This window comes from Salarias fasciatus (assembly GCF_902148845.1).
Source record: "Salarias fasciatus chromosome 7 unlocalized genomic scaffold, fSalaFa1.1 super_scaffold_4, whole genome shotgun sequence".
NCBI lineage: Eukaryota > Metazoa > Chordata > Actinopteri > Blenniiformes > Blenniidae > Salarias > Salarias fasciatus.
In genome coordinates, this window is record NW_021941229.1 from 14,117,342 (window position 1) to 14,132,286 (window position 14,945).

At 42.8% G+C, this 14,945-nt stretch overlaps 1 protein-coding gene across 1 annotated transcript in view; it reads left to right on the top strand.

The window, feature by feature from the left end:
- The window catches only part of LOC115383486 (sarcosine dehydrogenase, mitochondrial-like), a 37,867-nt gene that overhangs the window by 10,669 nt on the left and 12,253 nt on the right, over positions 1–14,945 (top strand). The window contains exons 9-17 of the mRNA XM_030085675.1: positions 1,057–1,186; positions 2,116–2,202; positions 7,036–7,126; positions 7,282–7,423; positions 11,058–11,141; positions 11,377–11,490; positions 11,920–12,058; positions 13,421–13,534; positions 14,752–14,899. Coding sequence (XP_029941535.1) covers positions 1,057–1,186; positions 2,116–2,202; positions 7,036–7,126; positions 7,282–7,423; positions 11,058–11,141; positions 11,377–11,490; positions 11,920–12,058; positions 13,421–13,534; positions 14,752–14,899 — 1,049 coding nt within the window. The remainder of the gene's footprint in view (positions 1–1,056; positions 1,187–2,115; positions 2,203–7,035; positions 7,127–7,281; positions 7,424–11,057; positions 11,142–11,376; positions 11,491–11,919; positions 12,059–13,420; positions 13,535–14,751; positions 14,900–14,945) is intronic.

The following is a 14,945-nucleotide window of genomic DNA, read 5'->3' on the forward strand; positions in this document are numbered from 1 at the left end:
GATTGCCGTGCATGCCTGCCGTGCATCAGAAAAGCTGCCGTATCAAAAAAAAAAAAAAAAAATCCCGCTTTTCTAGGATTTGGACCTTGGATTTTACCATTAGGGAGCGAGGCTGGAGAAGAGTCAAGCTTGAGTGTAGGAATGCCTGGACGGGTGCCAGAATATAGAGAGAATTACGTGACTGATAAAACTGCTGCACAGAGCGCGAGCTGGCGAGCTGGACTTCTGGAGTCTGAGTGCCCTGAGTCAGCCGGATTAGTGTAGGAGGGGAGAGTTTTAAGGCAAGGCAATCTGCGCCACTGGGCATGAGTTGTAGGAGCTAAAGGATGAGGCCCCGGTGACTTCAGAGGGAGCTGCAGGAGTCCAAATGGGAGCAAGTTAAAGCTTGGACAAAGAACTGAAGGAGACAGATGTTCCCCTGGTGAGGACGGCCGTGGTTGTGGCGCGGCTGCAGTGATCGTCACAGCAATGTCAACCAAATGAGATAAAGAGGATTCTCTTCTCTTTAGAAGTTGTTAGTTATTTAAAATAGTTCATAATCCTAGAGAAACAGAAGGAGAACTTCCTGTTGTTTAGTTCTATCATATCTATCTTGTATCTCATTTCAGCCGGTCATGTGGATCTTTACAGATTAAAGTTTAGTATCAAACCCACATTCAGTATTTGTTGTCGTATTTTGAAACGTTATATGGAGTAAACACAGTCGGGATTAGAGCCAGACAGACAATGACTCAGTCATATATTTCAAGGTGGTGTTTACAGAGACCATAGTTTTTATACTGGCAGTCATAATTTGGCAACTTTTCAGTGTGATTGCATCGCTTCTGTCTATGATGGCCGTATAAACAGATCTGTGTCCAGTGTGTTTATCACACCAATCATCCAAACGGTTTTTTAATGGCATATGTAAATGATATGTCAATTCACTGTAGCACAATTTGGGGAAAAAAAGATCTGTCTCAATCAAAAAAAAAAAAAAAAAAGTAATCCTAGATATTTTTACTTCTTTTTTTTCCAATTGAAAAAAGAGAAATTGCATGTGATTTCTGTTGCTAGGTGTCCGACAAGTTCGCCTTCAGCCTGTTTGACCTGGACTGGGACGTCTTCATGACGCATATCGAAGGAGCCATCAACAGAGTTCCTGTTCTGGAGCAGACTGGCATAAAGTCAACTGTGTGTGGACCAGGTACACAAACACACACATACACACACGTTTTCCGTCACCTCATGCTGCAAAAATCCACTGCAGTCATTGCCACGATGACAGTAATCCAAAGAACAAACCCCTGCTTATCTCCGTCCTCTCCGTTGCACAAACAGATTTCCATACAGAAATGTAAATATTTAAGTGTTTACAGATTTGCAGAATTATTCCATCACAGAATGAGCCACAAAAACACACACACACACATACACACACTCGTCGCTTTACTCGATATCTAGCAAGTTCTTCCTGCATCAGGGAACAAGCTTCAGTGAAACTTCTCACACTCTACACATCCCTATTTAAAAGTCAAATGTTTTCATCTGCGGACATATTTTATTCACCGCTTCCATACTGCACTCGCTCATGAATACCTAAACTAGCAGCCTGTGAGTCATGTTTGGAGAGGAGATAGTTTGATTAGCTGCAGCCTGACATCCAGAGCGGGCAATCTCACTTCGCCAAGCTGCTTGACTGATCCGATCTGAAGCCGCGCCGCGCCGCGTGCTTTCAGGATCCCGTTGGATTTCCCGTCGTGGCGGTGGGATGCAGCTGCTCAGAGAGTCAGAATGATTCGGCGAGGTGAGACAAGTGACACCTGAAATACGGTTTTACACCGAAATACGCACGCACCAACACCAGCGGGCGACCGGCAGGAAGAGAGTTTGTTCAGACCGAACAACGTCAGGCTTTAAATAAATTAAAGAAGGAACTACTGACATTAATAGCGATAAAAATGAGATCAAAAAGTGCAACTATTGATAAAGTCAGAAAACATTGACCTCTAACAGCCAACTGAGCATTTCTGTTGCACACTTATGATAATAGTGACATCTGTAAATATCACCAGATGTGAAGGACGCATCTGATGAATTTATGTAAAAGGTTTCTTTTGGTTTGTGTTTTTCCAGAGTCTTTCACTGCAGACCATAAGCCGCTGATGGGGGAAGCTCCAGAGGTGCGAGGCTTCTTCCTGGGCTGTGGCTTCAACAGTGCCGGTGGGTTCTGCAGATTTTAATCAATCATAAATGAACGGAGAGACAGATATAGCGAGTGTGCAAAGAGTCAGTAAATCCCAGATCAAGGCTTCATAAACTTCACTTGAAACAAATGCGAGGTTTGACTGAGTGTTGCATATGTTTCAGTGATAAATGGTGGAGAGAATTGAAACCTGCTTGAGGTGTTGGGACCCAGCTTATTACACTTTTCAAAGAAAACCAATATGAGACGCTTCTGAGACTCCAGTGCAGAGCTGTAAATCCTCCTGTTGCCTTCACTCTCAAAGCTGGTGATTTGTGTTTTTACTAAACAGTGTTAGATTCATTTCACTGTAATTGTTTTGGGAAAATCGGAGTGCGTCTGCAGCCTTCCTCTGAGGCAGTCCGGGGGCACTGACATACAAACTTCTCCTCGAGGTCTGAGGTGACATTTCTAGAAAGATTAAAGAACTCTTCCAAGACGGTAGATGTCAAAACAAGCAGGGCAAAATGACCGAAGAATGTTTTTTTTTTGCCAGACTTTGACCCATCCTCCAGCGGTCTCTGTGGACACTCTCAAGGCACAAATGAATAATGGAGTGGTTTTCATTTTTCATAGTCTGTGGAGAACATGAAGAAGCACACACACACACACACCACACACACCACACACACACTGACACAAACAACTCAAGTCTCTCCATTACTCCGCTGGAAGATGAGCTTACCTTTGACATTAGAGAGGGAGCGGTGCAAGTGTCTCGGCAGGCTGAAAAACAGAGAAGGAGAGGGGGCGTAAAGGGTAAAGTAATCACCAGAACCATTAATAGACAGTTGGGAGAAAGCTTTTTTTTTTCTGCATAAGAGCAGAAGACGGTGGGGTCGAGCTCTGGCGTTGTCACAGAGGCCGGTGAGGTGCAGCGAGGCGTCTTCCTGACGAGTGGGCATGCAGCGTTCTCAGCTCCGGCACATAATGCACAGACCTTTCCTCTCCGTCTTTTTATTGCTTCAGAAGCGTGGCCGCATCTCAGCGAATTGTTGACTGATCCCTGCCGTTCACCTCCTCCTTTGCTCTCCTATTCCCCAACCACTTATCCGTGGAGCTTTCCGTCCATCAGTCTGATCGCGCCGCGTCCTGAGATCCACTGATCCGATGTCGGGTTAACAGGGCTGCATGCACGGCCGTCCCTCAGCTGCACTGGAAGTTTTTTTTTTTGTCCTCTGATTTCTCTCATACACTCACTGAAACGCAGGCATTTGTTCCAGAAAATATTTCCCGTCATTTTATTGATCTATTAGAGCTTTTGGTTGAATTTATTTCTGTTGAAATTTAAGCAAATAGCATGTTAATACTTTAGAGATTGTGGAAGAATACTAAATGACTGACTTCAAGAAGTCATGAAAGAATTATGTTAACGAACCATAGTTAATTATATTTCATGAAATATGTAGCAAAGCGGAAAACTCATATTTCAGAATTTATAGTTTGTGAAACTCTGTGACGGATTTTCCACACGATTTCTGTAAAAGGTTTTAAAGTCTTTAGAAACTAACCAACTTAACAAAATCAGTCTTGATATAAGTTGTTTTGGGTGTAAAAAGCAACATTCGATTTATTCAGTGAAGGAATTAAAGCTGTTTCTCCAGGGCATCAAAAAGTGACACACTGGGCAAAAATAAAAAAAACAAAAAACTAAGTTTGCTCATTAGTATGAGAAGGTGTCAGTATGATAGAGGGAGAAGAAGATACTTGTCATTCTTCATGTTTTTTCCGAATAAATTCAAGAAATTTAATGAAACCAGCTCTTGATCAACTCACCGTTCTTATGCTGGTCTCAAACCCTCTATGAGCAGTGTGTTTTCAGGGTTTAACAATCTTTATATCAATCACTAAAATGAACAGCGGCCTTTGTAGCATTCTGCGTCCGTCTTATCCTCACACTGCAAAGCCTCAGAAAGATCTTTAAATTGAAGATGGGAGCGCTGCAGCCAGACCCCCCCCCCCCCCCCCCCCCCCCAGGTGGAGCTGTGGAGCAGCTCTGCTGGGTGCTGAGGAGCTGAATGGCTGGTCAGATGGTGATTTCAGCCTTCAGAAGACATGTTTGAATCATTTAAAGAGAAAATAATAAAAAATTTGGGAGAGCGTCTCACCTCTCGCTGAGCAAACTGCGGCGTGAGTTGATTTACAGTCCAGGCTGAGCATTTCCGGACCGGTAGGGGACCGTTATGTGTCTGCATCTTTTAATTATATTTCCCCACACTGTTTCTTTTCATTCACTGTGATATATGAAGCCATGACAGGACTCGTTACTGAACATTAGACCCTTCGGTGCAGTTGTCGTGTCTGCGGTCGTCTGTTCTCTCCGGTCCAGACGGGGTTGAGGAAAGCACGAGGGGATTTCTCTTGGTGGATTTATAACTCGCCGTTCTGTACCGACGAGGAAAACAAATCAGACGTGTTCTTTATGAAAGCTGCCACCGCCCTCAGAAAGACTGTCAGCGTGCCGCAACGAAACGGCGAATTAGAGGCCGAGATAGAAATTCAGATTCACAGATGCAAATCACGCAGCTTTTATTTGTACTGGGCAAGTTCCCAATTGGAGGCACAAACAAACGCAGAATTACAGATGCAAATCACTCATTTATTTGTTACAGTATTTTACTAGTTGTGAGTGAGAAGGACAGATGCAGATAAATTCTTTCTCAAAGCATCAAAACGTTGCTTTTTATTGTCAAATTATTGTTTAGACCAGAGTCTGAACTGATATTTGTAAGGTAATAGTGTCACCTTTCTATGTATCAAAGGTCTAAAGCTGGATTGGAAGTGATAACATCGTAGAAGGTGGAGCACTGAATGTGATGCAGGGCAGAATTATTGTTTTCTTTCAGTTTTATTTACTCATGTTTTATAGTCTAGCAACAGCTTTTTATTTGCACAATAAGTCAAATCTTTTATTCAGCAGGCCTCCAGGCTTAATATTTATACTTCACTACTGTTAAGCAACAACACTGCTCTTGTATTTAACTACGACTTTAGAATTTTTGGCCTCATGACAAGAGTTTTGTCATTATAGATGATTATTGATATTTCTTTTATTGTCATTCAAGAGGTCCTGAAATTAAATGTTAATTTTGTGCACTTTGTGTTAAAATATGTCTATATTTAGCTTGTGTTATCTGGACGTGTGTGTTGTCGCAACAATCCATTTGTCTTAGACTTTCAAGTAAACTGTTAAGCTGCTTAGAGCAGTGAAAAATACAAAAATTATCATAATAAAATCACCTGATTTATCTCCGCCACCAGTCTTTATACTGAGCCATGCAAAACAAATGTCACCACACACACCGCTCTTAACATACACACATTACTTTGACCAAGATTTCAGATATAAACACGCTGAAGTCGGAAGACAAACACAACAACTTGAGTTCTTTACTCCATTAAAAGTGTATTTGAAGCAGCCGGCAGCATCTCTGTAAATGTCAGAAAAAGTGGATGAATCTGCAGCTGAGTGATGGATAACAACTTTAAATGGAGCCAATATTTGCCCTGCAAAATTAAACTGGTGGAGAAATCACAAATGGGTTCAAAGGGAGAAGGAGAGGGGGGCAAGCGTTCAGTTCACATGTTGAGCCGTCAGCGCACTTATCCCAGGTGACATTTATCAGCGCCACCTCGCCCCGCCGGGTGTCTCCGCATTGTCTTGAGAGAACTCCGTCATTCTGCTCTCACCTCCTCCCCCACCTCCTGCTGTCTGCTGCACCCATCCATCCATCCATCCATCCATCCGTCCATCCGTCCGTCCGTCCATCCATTCAAATGTCCATCCAGGCTGGAAGTGACAGCGCCCACAGATGAGTGAAGTGATGAGGGACGGAGGGAGAGGGGGATGCTGGGAATGAAGGAACGACGCAAGGACACAGTGTTCGTGCTGCTGCATATTGATGCTGTGTTCACATGCACATGTAACACACACAAACACACACACACACACACACACACACACACACACACACACACACACACACACACACACACACACACACACACACACAGCAAATGCAAATTACCAGCAGCACAACACAAGCAGGGGGTTGCCAAAAGGGCCTGGCTCATTAACCCGGCAGTTTTGGGACTGGATGGATGAAATATTGTGTGTTGGACGGCGGGGCTGGAACAAGCAGGGCTGCAGCCCTCGGGTGCAGATGATGAGGTCAGATGGCCCAGAGGCTCCTGTGAGTGAGGGTCAAATGAAGGAATAAAGGTCAAAACAACCCTCTGTAGCTCACAGCTGACGTGTAGAGGCAGTGGTAGAGGAGAGGCATTGCTCCGTCCCGAGGTTTCTCTTCTCCCAATTAATAAGACTTTCTCACTGTCCCTCAGGCAGGAGAGCAACAAGGGAAATACAATGTCCCCCACATTTTTTTTTTTTTTTCAAGATGTCCTATTTCTCTGTCTCATCTGATCTGTTTACAGTTGACTCACTATTTGTTGAACTGTATTTTGGCATTGAATAGTTGTTTTTTTTTTTAAGCCGTTTGTATCATCAAATATTGTGATTTTCCATGTGAATAGAATTTAGGAAACACGGAAATATATCCATTTGTTGTTTATCATGCTGTCATTTTGCTGGATCGCACCAAATTGGACTATGAAATGAGTTTGACAGATTTAAAATCAGACTACTGAAACATTTGGACGCTGCAGTAACTTATCAAATAAACCATCCAAACGAGTGCAACTTGGCAAAATTGGTAACTCCAGAGGACGAATGAAGATTTAGATGGTCTAAATCGTAGTTTATGTAAACAGATGTGATCACAAGACGCTTCCTTCATGCCTGTCTCCGTCAGGAATGATGCTGGGAGGAGGCTGTGGCAGGGAGCTGGCTCACTGGGTCATACACGGCCGTCCTGAGAGAGACATGTATGGATATGACATCAGGTACGCTCCAAGTACACAAATACGTAAAGACATCCAGCTGGATTTCACTTGAACGGCGGCAGAAACTGCAGCGATGATGCATTTTTAATGAAGCCTGAATGATTGTGACTTCTAATGAGCGTTAATCCTTTTGAGTTGCTATCCTCCTGTCTCAGGCGCTTTCATAACTCGCTGACAGGCAACCAGCGCTGGATCAGAGAGAGGAGCCACGAGTCGTATGCTAAAAACTACTCTGTGGTGTTCCCCTTTGATGAGCCGCTGGCCAGCCGGAACATGAGGAAGGACCCCTTCCATCAGGTAAATGAGCGGTTTGATCTGCGGCGCGGAAGAGTTGAAGGAAGTCGCCCTCGCGTGTCGTCTTTCCAGAACTATTTCAACTGTGGTTCGATGAGTCACGTAGAATTAATTTTAGGTAAGCTGAAAAAAAAACCAAGAATTAAAGCTTAGGAACAGATAATCTGGTGAAAGACGATCCAGTAAATAATCACTTGCTTTTGAATGCGTGATGGCACCGAGATACGGAACAAGGGATCACAAAGTTCACCTTCATAAATGTAAGGCTGGCAGAAGCTGCGATGTGAAGCAGGGCATGATGATATGCATATATATTTATATTTCCTTGATCTGTGAAACATTAAACCTAACCTTGGCTTCACTCAAGCACTGGCGGTTTGCTGTGTGGGCAGTGTTGTGCATCCCTTAATGACTGGGATGAACACATTTTTGACCCACGTGTTCTTGAAAGGAAAGTTTCTGCTTTAATATCAGGGTGGCTTTCCTGACATTATCTCAGGGGCTCAGCCTTTTATATAAATGGAGAATGTCCACCAATAGCTAACCTGGAACAGAACCGATTGCAATGTTCTGTGTGTATTTGTATGCATTTTTTTTTTATTCCTCCGACTTGATTCATAACACATTTGTACTGATTTTTAGCACGACGATGCATCGCCACATCCCTACTTGTTGCAGTTTAAAACTTCTGTGATTAAAAAGTTCATGTTTATTTTTTGAGATGTTGAATTTTATCTGTGACTGGATGGTCATGTTGCAGAAAATCTTGGGAGCCATCATAATAACTATTGATATATGTGCTAGTCTTTTTTTACTTTTCCCGACGTCATAAAAGGTGTAAAATTTTGACTTTGGGAATTATGCATAGTAGATCTTGTCAGCGTTGAATTCTTCATATTTTTTGGAGAATCACAATATATTTTCCAGCATTAACTGAATTTATTTAAGTTATTGATTTGCCTGGAAATAAAGATCCAATGTGCAAAACAGGTGAGGAGCAATCAAACAGTAAGCAGATGACCTGAGAAATTAGAATACATCTCTATGATATGTCCCCAAAAACTAATGGAACGAGGAACTATGACAAAAAACAACTTTCATTTTTAAAAGAAAGTGAGGACAGTCTGAGAGGACAGTATGAATAATGCATGATTACAGCCACTTTTCCTTCATAATAGAGCCTCTATGGTTATTATTGTGACTAGTACAATAAAACTTTCCATTCCTTTGTTCTCAGTATCTGAATAATGATTCCAAGCTTTGATATGACAACAGAACAAATTCACATTTTAGATGCTGCTGGCATCCCGGGGTGTCGACTTCCTGCATGCCTATATATTTATAACAAGCATGCCCGAGTGTTTGCAAAGGAACAATTTGTTAGACGCTGATCACATCTCACAGAGAGGTTTCCACTTTTCTCTGTCGTGCATCTTTCCCCCCCCCCCCCCCCCCCCCCCCCTTCTCTTTCGCTCACTCCTCTCCCCTCTCTCATTCTGTCTCCTCTGATCAAATCTGAGAGCAGGATGCTGATTCAGGCAGGTCGGAAGCAGTTCGCAGCGTAACTTATCCCCAGCCGCTACATTTATTAATGTTACCCATGCCAAAATGTCTATAAATGATACACTTTAGCTTTGGTAGCCCGGGTTTGGATGTCGTTCAGTTCCCTTTTGCTTTTTAGCTTGAAGGGAGAGAAAAACCCTCCTAATGGGCCCCGCCGTCGTACTTTATGCATTAATGATCCACTCAGACGTGCTTTCTTCTTCCAGACTAATTTACCTTTAACTGTCGCAGCTTCTACCCCGGCGCTCACATGTGGGGCTTTTTTTTTTTTTTTTTTTCACAGCAGATTCCTGTCAGACCGATTCCATTAGCGGCGTTGTCGGTTTGTTTTGTGGCTCTTGTTTGCTGTTTTCTCAGAGGTTGTTTCGTTCTTCTTTCTCGACTCTTCTCATGCATTACCACCAGGTTTGAGGTTGTTTGAGATCAAAGAAGGGAGCCAAACTTTCTAGGGTGTATTCACCTCATGCGCGGCTTGGCGCGTGGCTGTGGCCTCAAGCGCGATAAAGACAGCAACGTTTTTTGAAGCAAAAGGAAATGGAAAAACAGAAAATGTGGTTTGAAGTGTTTGAGGGATATAATTTCCACAGAGATGAACAATATTTTGTTTGCATACTTATGTATTTATTTATGGACAATTGAAGCATTTCCATCACTCAGCTGCAGCATAGGGTTCAAATATAGCTGTTTATGCATACAAATGGAAGATAAAAATCTTGACTGCCCAGCGGTTCCTCGTCCCTGGTCCATCAGGACGGATGCATTTCCTGGTTGACACCTGTGCCTGATCGCGTCAATTAATAGATCATCCGTCCAAATTTCAGCCCAAAGCCGAATGTCCTTAACTGTATTTCAGACCATCTCTGACGCCGCCGCTTTTCTCCGCGTTTTCTCCACCTCGGTAGCACAGATGGTAAATATAGCTCGGTGTGGGAAGCTTTGGCAGGAGACAGCTAGCTGCCTGCTAGGAGGGGGGGAAGAGCATCGCATACAACATACCTACCAACTGTGGGCGACTGTCAGTTTTAACAAGGAGGCTCGAGAGCCCTGAAATATCTCATCTGAACGCCACAAGTCAGGAATTAAGAAACACGCTATTTTTTGCCTCGGGTAGAAAACAGTGTAAGCAACTCCTCCGCATATCTTCATCTGTAATGTTTTGTTTATTTTTAATTACAGGGTGGTCAATTTCTTACTCTTTGTCAAGCTGCCATATGAATACATATGCTCTAATTGTTCATATGGGAGTGTTTGTTTGAGGAGAGAGTTGTTATCAAAGTTCGACTGTTCTCTTTGGGCAGTGTTCAGTGTGTGTCGACTATAATGAACTCTGGTCCGATTGCTCTGTTAACACAGTTCATGTCTGTCGAGCGCAAAACCATCGAACTGAAACGTCCGGCGAATCGATGATCATTCTTGCTACAGATGAACTCTGGCATCGTTCGATTAAACTGTAAATGCAAATATTGACAGCAGTGGAATCAACCTGGGCAACTACCAAACGCCTGAAACAGCAGAAAAACACGAGCTCATAAAATGTGTGAAAATGGAAAGAATATTAAATGAAAGTGTTGAACTCAAGATAAAAAAAATGAATATTTATGAACATGTGTTCACGTGCAAGTCATTACCCTATATACTACAACCAGGATTCAACACCAGGTACACTTTGACTCAAGTTTGGATTTTTGACTTTGTATGAAAACGACGGAAAACGATGGTTCAAATGTCAACGTCTGTTTGTGCTCGATAAATGAACCGACGCGCTCGTTTCTGCACATGTGAATGAAATGACTGAAATAACAGCAGGTTTTCCCCGCAGTGGAGCACACATGACCTGATTGGGCTTGTTTGTGTGTGTGTGTGTGTGTGTGTGTGTGTGTGTGTGTGTGTGTGTGTGTGTGTGTGTGTGTGTGTGTGTGTGTGTGTGTGTGTGTGTGTGTGTGTGTGTGTGTGTGTGTGTGTGTGTGTGTGTGTGTGTGTGTGTGTGTGTGTGTGTGTGTGTGTGTGTGTGTGTGTGTGTGTGTGTGTGTGTGTGTGTGTGTGTGTGTGTGTGTGTGTGTGCCGCCTGCTGCAGGTGCTGACGGAGCAGGGCTGCGTCTTCCAGGAGCGGCACGGCTGGGAGCGACCCGGCTGGTTCAACAAAGACGGACCCGCTCCTGTGAGACCCGCAATTTACTCCACGCGCAGCCACGTGCATGCTAATGATTTATTTACCTCCACGTATTGACAGAAGGCGTTCGGAAAGACCTGAATAATTAAGTTTTTTTTTTTTTTTTTTATCACATGCCTCTGGAGCAGACTGGCTGCCAATAGAGAATAGCTCACTGTTCTTCTGGCACTTGAAAAACTGTAATAATTAACCATCATTTATTTGTTGTTTTTTTGTTACAAAGCTTAAAGACTATGATTATTATGGGTGTTACGATGTGAAGAAGAATGAAAACTACAAATACAACGAGCTGCTGGGCAAAGAGTACACCTTTGACTTCCCTCCACATCACGACGTGGTAAGAAACCAACAGCCTGTGAAGACTTACTGCTAGTCTGTATGGATGAAGTATAAAGAAGTAACTCCTAACTGTAGACAAGCTTGGATTTTTTAAGTTTGCTCTTCTTGTTTTTTTTTTTTAAGCGTCAGGCCACATTTTAGGGTAGTCGGGTGTGAGTGAACCCTTTCCTTGAGGATAGATCGCATGATGAGGGAGCAATCAGTGAGTCTAATGGTGCTTAAAGGATGTAGAGTGCAAAAAAAAAAAAGCTCAGTTTGAAGGACAGAAACCTTGATGTCTGTACCCTTTTGTTAGCTTTTCATTTGATTTTCTGTCTAATGAATGTAGCCTCAAAGCTTCAGTCTTTTATATACTGTCACCTTGAAAAACTTGCGTTTGTGTGTGTGTGTGTCAGCTGAAAGTGTTTTATGTGCGCTCTGCCTTCAGATTAAGGCCGAGTGCCTCTCGTGTCGACACGGCGTGGCTGTGTTCGACATGTCCTACTTCGGGAAGTTCTATCTCACCGGACCGGACGCCAAGAAGGCGGCCGACTGGCTGTTCACCGCCGACGTCAACAAGAAGCCAGGTCGGTCCGACGCCCGGAGAGACGATCGGCTAGCGCCGACAGACGGGAGAAACAATGAGATGAAGGGGAAGAGCAGATACACTGATAGAGCGTCCGCCCCGAAAGATGCCAAAACATGAGCTCAAGGTCTGGGAAGTGGTGAAAAGGGAGCGATCACTGCCGGAACGCGTTCCGCTTTTAGAACTGATTTCTCCAGTGACAGATGTTAAAAGATGTGCTGCTTTGTTCTGTTTAATTTGCGTTGCATTTACCTTTGAGGATTTACCTTTGAGGTTAGTGGTTATTTAGCTGTACAGGATCCGAAAAGGACATGAGTGACTCCCAGCATTATTAGCCACTGATGGAATCGTTTAATGTGCGTCACTTTAGGTAAAACAGCGTTCTAATAAAGGTGGAATAATTGTAGGCTGAAAGCACAACGTGATCTTTGTCACCCTATCACATAGAAATGCAGCTATACAGACAAATGCATGGGGAAAAAAAAGACTTTTGCAAACTTTCAATATCACCGAAGATAAGTAATAAAGTGAAATGGCTGGTAAAGGTCAATGAGACGAAAAGTGTCGAGAGAAATTCAAAACACATTATAAACTCTTTTAATTCATACATTAGCGAGAACGTCCTTAAACTTTAATTCTACAAACATTTATGGCTTTGTGAGCCCTGCAGTAAACACGTGACCTTTTTCCAATCTATCCTGTCTTTCTCCAAATGTCAGCCCGCTCCAGCCCCCCTGTGAACATCTTAAAGTTTAAAATGAGTGTAGACGGCAGATGGGAGGATGGATTTATACGTGCCAATTGTACACACAGACACACCCAAGGGAGAGCAAGATCAAATGATTGAAAAAAAAAATACTAGTCCTTATGTGTGAATTTTATATGTCAGGGTGGCTTACAGAGCATCTGGTACACTTTCTTATTTAAAGGGTTTTCTTTCATGCGCGTTGCTCCTCCTGGTTAAGTTAAACTTGCAGTAACCCCATGTGTGGAGTCGGTAGATGCTTGTCTACCCGTGAGCCATTTGAGGAGGACACTTCTTGAAAATGTCTCCACATGATAATGTTGCACTTGATTCTCACTCGCCGTCTTGCAGATAAGATTTTCTCTCTCCTGTATTTATGAGTAAATGGTAAGAAGGAATGGTTTTCTTTTGAGTATCCGTAATTACCTCGGGGCAGAAATAATACTCCTAGTTGTGAATTGTGGTAATTGTGGCTCCGATGTGGTAAAAGTCCATTCTGACTCTCATGAAGGAGCAAGGCATCACAATAAAAAGACTTACCTCATATTTCCTTTTGAGATTTCAGTTTTTTTCCTCCACGAGGCCTGATTTCATGCGTGTGTTTGTGTGTGTTTTCAGGCTCCACTGTGTATACCTGCATGCTGAATAAAAGAGGAGGGGCGGAGGCCGACCTGACGGTGAGCAGACTGGAGCCCGGTTCCTCCAACCTTCCCCTGGCACCCGAGTCCAACGGTGAGACCACGCGCACGTGTGTTTAGTCACTATTTATTTGCGCCGCTGAGTATATTTTGCTCTCTCTGTCATTTTGTTTTTGTCTGCTTGAACATTTTGTCATTTTAAGTGCTAACATTTTACCTGCCTTCTTTGCATATTCATCATTCTGTTGCATCTCATTTATTTTGCTCTAGTTTTTCTCAGTATTTTTCATTAGTTATTCTGCTGCTTTGACTGTTGTATGCTGTGCACCGTCGTCTTCCGTGCGTTTGAATGCTGGACTGTATCATGTTTCTGTTTCAGTGTCATACCCTTTTTTAATCATTTTAAAATGAACTTTTTTGCAGCTACATTAAAAAAAACAACAACATGAATATCAGTGAAGCTGTAAAACTTGTATAAGACAGATTAAGATGAGACATATAAAGACGTCGACATTATGAAAACGTTTTCTCCCTTCGCTTCCTAACTATATGACTCAACTTCACTCCACAGACCTAAAATTAAATATGTGGGACCAGATGGAGGTGAAGATTCATGGGTTTAAATTACCATAATCTCTGTCGAGCTTTTACTATTTATGAATATCACATGGTATAAATGAGTCCAAATAGTTATTAAGTAATTATGATCACATTATGCCAACTGTGGTGGGAGAAGAAATTCTGCCTGGCAAGTGATTAATTATGCAATATGTTCCTTTAGGAAGCAAAACTGAATTATCTTCTTTTTTTTTTTCTCACAGTGTTTTACTCCTACAGTGTTTAAAGCTAATTGGAGACACAAGATTATCTTTCTTTCTCTTTCACCTGTCCGTGGTGTAAACTGTCTTCACCCATTGTTAATTCCGTTGCGTGGGGGAGAAAATATACAATATTTGTACTTCAACCGCTGTTGTGCTGAGATCTTTCTCAATTTAAAATGAAAGCACAGTTCAAAACACTGGACTGATGCCATATAGTAATCCTCTCAAAAACTACTATAAGTAGTAGTTACTTTTTAACCATTTGGTTACATGCAGCCCTGTAACGAAGTATTTGCCTCCCTATCAAATGCTTGTTTTGTTTCCATGTTTTCCCCTCTTTAATGTTGTTTAATGCTCAAATTGCTTTTTCATGGCACTGTGCTGTAATAATAAACACATGTACATGGTGTAAGCTGCATGAGAGGGAAAGTGCTCCATAGTATTAATTAACATTCAGTCCTGCTGCTGTGTTTCCCCCTCTTTGCTCCAGGCGATGCCTACTACTTGGCGATTGGCGGCGGAGTCGCAGAGCACAACTGGAACCACATTAGAACGGTTCTCCAGGATCAAGGCTTCCGCTGCCAGCTGACAGACCACTCCGAGGACATGGGAATGATCAGCATCCAGGGACCAAAGAGGTGGGGGGAAGAGAGGGAAGCGGGGCCATGAGTGATTGTTGACTGT